This window comes from Salvia hispanica, chromosome 2, assembly GCF_023119035.1.
Source record: "Salvia hispanica cultivar TCC Black 2014 chromosome 2, UniMelb_Shisp_WGS_1.0, whole genome shotgun sequence".
NCBI lineage: Eukaryota > Viridiplantae > Streptophyta > Magnoliopsida > Lamiales > Lamiaceae > Salvia > Salvia hispanica.
Genome location: NC_062966.1, coordinates 27,810,011 through 27,815,186, shown reverse-complemented (window position 1 = coordinate 27,815,186; position 5,176 = coordinate 27,810,011). Strand labels below are relative to the sequence as shown.

At 34.4% G+C, this 5,176-nt stretch overlaps 2 protein-coding genes across 2 annotated transcripts in view; both read right to left on the bottom strand.

The window, feature by feature from the left end:
- Window positions 1–1,374: 1,374 nt before the first annotated feature.
- LOC125204331 (glucan endo-1,3-beta-glucosidase, acidic-like) lies at window positions 1,375–3,698 on the bottom strand. Its single transcript, XM_048102951.1, has 2 exons — window positions 3,575–3,698; window positions 1,375–2,512 (listed from the first exon to the last, which is right to left on the bottom strand). Exons 1-2 carry the CDS (start codon window positions 3,651–3,653, stop codon window positions 1,503–1,505), a joined length of 1,089 nt encoding a protein of 362 aa, XP_047958908.1. The 5' UTR covers window positions 3,654–3,698; the 3' UTR covers window positions 1,375–1,502.
- A 315-nt stretch (window positions 3,699–4,013) lies between these two features.
- The window catches only part of LOC125206667 (LRR receptor-like serine/threonine-protein kinase FLS2), a 3,997-nt gene continuing 2,834 nt past the window's right edge, over window positions 4,014–5,176 (bottom strand). The window contains exon 4 of the mRNA XM_048105905.1: window positions 4,014–4,019. Within this exon, the coding sequence (XP_047961862.1) occupies window positions 4,014–4,019 (6 nt within the window). The remainder of the gene's footprint in view (window positions 4,020–5,176) is intronic.

Here is a 5,176-nt window from a genome sequence, read left to right as displayed (position 1 = left end):
AAATTTTTTATTTAGAAAATACTTTTGCTCCATCGATTATGAACATATGCATAATTTACATCTTTTTAAATCAATAAAACAGTTTACTTTGCTTCGTTGGCTTCTTAGAGCTAACATTCACATTCCATTTCCCATAAGTACTTGTTGAATATTGCTATGTATATTTATTCAACTTGTCTATCAATATGGGAGGATTTACACGCCTAAAATAGGTAGAGAATACATACATATAGTAAGGTTTATCAGGAAAAGGATTAATTATAATCAATTTGATTATCGTAATCAATTACTTGATCTTGACATATCTTCTAGATTATCCTAAATTCGAAATCAATTACTTGAATTTATTTTATAATTGATCTCTTAATCAATTATAAAATAAATTCATCAGATGCCCAAATTTATATTAATGATCAATTATTGCTAAAAGTTAAAATAAAACAGAATTCAAAGATTGACCAATTATTTTATGTTAAATGGAAGTGTATTGACGTAGTAGCAATTAGTCGGAGTCGGAGAATATTACGCAACTCTAGATAGATAAGTCAGAACACTTCATCATCAAATTAATGTCGCTTTCAATTAATTCGAATATGATATTAATATGTCGCTAAAGTGAAAAAGACTACATTTTCATCAGCAATGACTGTGGTTGAATCTTGAATATGCGCATAATTTACATCTTTTTAAACAATAGTCAGTATACTACTATACTTTGTTTCGTTGTCTTATTTAGGGCATTCACATTCCAGTGTAGGAATATACATATATATTTAATCAGTAATATTATTAAAATTAAAAGGGTTCACATTTATTATTTTTTCTTAATTATTTATTTTTCCAAATAAATGTTAATAAAAAACTATATTAATAAAAACCATATTTTTATTCCAAAAAATTACATCATTTAAATTAAAATATTTGATTTAAATATAATAACATTGTTTACACTAATAAAAACAAAATCAATTTCTAAAAAATAGAAAAAAATGAGTTTTTATCATGGGTTTTAAGAAATGTAAAGAAAAGTTGTTGGAAAAGTTAGTGGAATGTCAGACCCCTTTTCTTTGTACTCACTCCGTCCGCCATTAGGAGTCCCGGCCACTTTTGCTCACTCGTTTTATAAAAATGATATAATAAATAGTTAAAGTGGAGAAATGATAAATTAAGAGAGAGAACAATGTTGATAAAAGTCTTTTTAATATTATTCTCTTTTTTATTGTACTATTGCATAAATTATAGAAGTATTACTTCATATCAAACTCCTAATTCACAAATATTAAAATTATTCTATTATTCTCTTTTTTACTTTACTATTGCACATATGAATTACATAAGTATTATTTCATATCAAACTCTCCTAATTCACAAATATTAAAAATATTCCATCAATCAACTCTTTATTATAGTTCTTGCAATTTTACACACGTGCTACACTACAAAGGCTTCATATAGGCCTTTATTGTCGTCAACCATTACAAGTTACAACCATCATTTTTTAGCTAATTAAAATTCATTGGGTATTTGGGATCCCCATTGGCATTAAAAAGCCCGAAATTCCTCTCCATTTCTGAACCGGGCTTATCACTCTCATCAAACATCGCAAAAATGTAAGTCTCAATCGGCTTTCCCGGCCTCAACGGCGTCCCGTTCTTCACAACCCTCACCAAATTATTATTATAAATCCTCGCATTCTCCACGCTCGACGTCGCATCCCCCGACCCGGCTGTCGGCACGCCCGACTCCCCCCCTCCCACCTCAGGCGGCGGCTTCTTCGGCCCCCCCTGGTCCGCAGAAGCCGCACCCGACACCCTCGCAGCGCTCTTCTCCAGCGCCGCGTTGACGACGTCCACGAGCGCGTAGTAGAGATTGTCGTAGTAAACCCCGTCCGCAGTGATGCCGCTGTTCGGCTGCAGAAAGGCGTAGTTGAAAGAGATCTGCGCCTTGTTGTTCAAGTAGGCCAAGAAGGGGTATATGCTGGCGAAGATAGGCGCGCCCGTGTCGGAGAGGAACGCGACGATCGGGTCGAGAAACGGCCTCACCTCAGGTCGAAAATCGCCCTTGCTTGGCTGGAAATTTGTGGCGGGGTCCACGACCTCGGTCTCGATGGCTGTGGTGACTTTGATCGCGCCGAGGCCGGCGGCATCGAGGGCGGCGCGGATGTTGCGCATGGCGTTGAGGAGGAAGGGGACGTATTGGGAGGTTTCGGGTCGGATCGGGCTGACCTCGTTGCCGACGACGACGGTGCGGAAGCGGACGTTTCCGTAGTTGCGGATGTTGTCTTGGACCCAGCGGTCGGCGTTGGATTGGGCGGCGGCGATCTCCTGGAGCTGCATGTTTAGGATTCCTACGGTGAGCTCGATGTCCGAGCCGCGGAGGGCTTCGAGGGCGGGTTGGTATGTGTCGTAAATTCGCATTCTTTTGATGTTGTACTGCTTGAATAGCTCCACGACTCGGGACGGAGGGGGTAGGCCGGCGCCGTTCCGTCCGTAGCATACTCCGATTTGTGCCGCTGCATCAATTATCGAAAATAGTAAAAGGTTTTTAATAACGTTTCGGGGTCATAGATACCTTGTTGTGCTTCCTTTGCAGTAGGGTTAATGTAGTTTTACAATCCTAATATTTTATTCATTAAAATATTTTAATGAATAAAATATTGAGGCTGAGGCTGTAAGTGCACAACACCCCTACTGTGGAGGGAAGCACAGTAGGAGATCCTAAGCATAGCTGGGAAAATAAATTTGATGTGGAAAAATTATTGGTAACAACATTTTGAGAATTTGAAAATAAAAATAGAAAAAATTACAGAATTAAAAAAAGAAATACTAGTATATGTAAAAATATTTGTGAATGAACATTTGACAAACTTAGTCATAAGGTGGTCCACCTCTGACTCAATTTGGTAAGACAGTTTTTTTTTTTTCAAACAATAAGGTCACCGCAACTACGCTACCATAATGTGGGAAAATACAACACCGTACATAAAAGTAAACTATAATTTGAATTCAATACTCCCTCCGTCCCACAATAATTATAACTCTTATTATGGGTACGAGTTTTAAGAAATGTAAAAAAAAGTTAATTAGAAAAGTTAGTGGAATATGAGACTCATTTGTTTATATAGGAATGTGGGACCTACTTACCATTTATGGTAAAAAAGAAATGTGACAATTATTGTGGGACAAATCAAAATTGAAAAGAGTGACAATTATTGTGGGAGATAGAGTATCTTTTATTACCATAGTCCTATAGTGCTATCTTTTAGTTGTAACACTTTGAGTTTCATGTTAAAAGTTGTGTACCAACTATAAAATCAACAAAAGCTCTTAATTTTAAGGAATGCATCGCACTATACATAGTCATGAACTTATGATGGATAGAAAAGATATTAATACTAGTATTACTTTTTAATGTGATAGGTTAGGCCAATGCATACAATTGATTTAGATGTTAAAATAAGATTGAGCAATGGTAGATATTTTTTTATGTCTCAACTATGAGTGAAAGTGAGCATTTGAACATTAATTAAAGATAAATTTAACTGATATTGAAAAGAGAACAAAAAAAGACTAACCAGTTAAATCCAGAGATGTGAACGAGAAAATAAGTATGACCATTGCAGATAGGAAGAAGTGATTCATTGTGATTGCCATTGCACAGAAAGGAAAGAGCAATTGAACAAGTGTTGGTGAATCTTGTTATCGGTTACCTTCCTTTATATAGACTTTCCATCACTCAAGAGTCAAGACTAGTATATGCTGGCATATTTGTAATTATGCCCATTCAATTATTATATTTTTCTTGCCTAACTAATAGATTAGAGAACTAGCTAATAATTGAGTTATGTAAACATATAAGCAAACTATCATATTGAAAAAGATAAACTCTACATAGTATTACTAAAACTCCTTATCATGACGTAACATATTTATATAAGGAGTGTTCGATTCGTACGATTATGTTTTATGATTAAATTTGTAGTGTATTTGGTTCATGAAATTTAATTCTACAATTCAATCCTAGATGTATAATCATGAGAAAATTAGTTATAGCTAACCCACTATAACTGAAATAATCTCACAACTCAATCTCAAATTATTTTTTGATATTATTTTATTTAGGAAACTCATCACTCACTTAAATAAGTATATAACTTCCCTTTTCTAAGACTTTTAAAGCAGAAAGGGACTCATTTTTAATATGGTATCAAAATATAATTAAGTTGACAATAAATTTCATTATTGCAACTTGCAAGTGCGTAACTCAGGGTGATTATTCGAGCCTACACATTGTGGTTCCTTTTTAAACCATATTCTTATCTCACATTGATAAAATGGTGAATTGAACTTTTTTTATAAATAAGTGCATGGATAAACATGGCTCATTTCTAGCAAATACTCTTCGCCCGAAAACATCAAGGCGATTTGGGAACTAATTGTACACAGACTTAATTTTTTTATTTAATCTTAAAAACTACTCCTTCCGTCCCATTCAAGATGTTCATCTTTCATTTTAAGTTTGTCTCATTCAAGATGTCCACTTTCTATATTTGGAATTACACCTCTCTCATTTCTGCTTATTAAAATATTCAATCACTTTTTCCACTCTACTTTATCAAAATTAATTATTCCACCTAAACCTTAGTGACTAAAAAATACTCCCTCCGTCCACAAAAAATAGATCACTTTGTTTATGACACGAGTTTTAATGTAGAATTGGTAAAGTAAGAGAGAGGAAGAGAAAAAGTAGGTAAAGTAAGAGAAATAGGGAGAAAAAGTGAGTAAAGTTAGAGAGATGGAAGAAAAAGTGGGAAAGGTATGAGAGATAAACTTTCCATTTTAAGAAAGTGATCAATTTTTTGTGGACGTCCCAAAATGGCAAAAGTGATCTATTGTTTGTGGACATAGGGAGTATGATCATTTTGAGTGAGAGTAATTTGTTAGTTGAAAAATAATTTGTTTTAATACTTTCTTAGATAACTTTATTATGTACTCCCTCCGTCCCACAAAAGATGTCACACTTGTGGGCCGGCATGAGATTTTAGGAGGTTTTATTTTGTGTGTTAAATGGAGAGATAAAATATAATTTTTATATTCATGTGAGAGAGAACTTTTTTCAAAAAGGAAAATGTGACATCTTTTGTGGAACAAACTAAAAAGGAAAGTGTGATATCTTT

Coding starts and splice junctions, on each gene's coding strand:
- LOC125204331 (XM_048102951.1), bottom strand. CDS start 3,653: ATGGCAATCACAATGAATCACTTCTTCCTATCTGCAATGGTCATACTT. Junction 2,513..3,574: donor CACATCTCTGGATTTAACTG/GTTAGTCTTTTT, acceptor TAATTGATGCAG/CGGCACAAATCGGAGTATGC.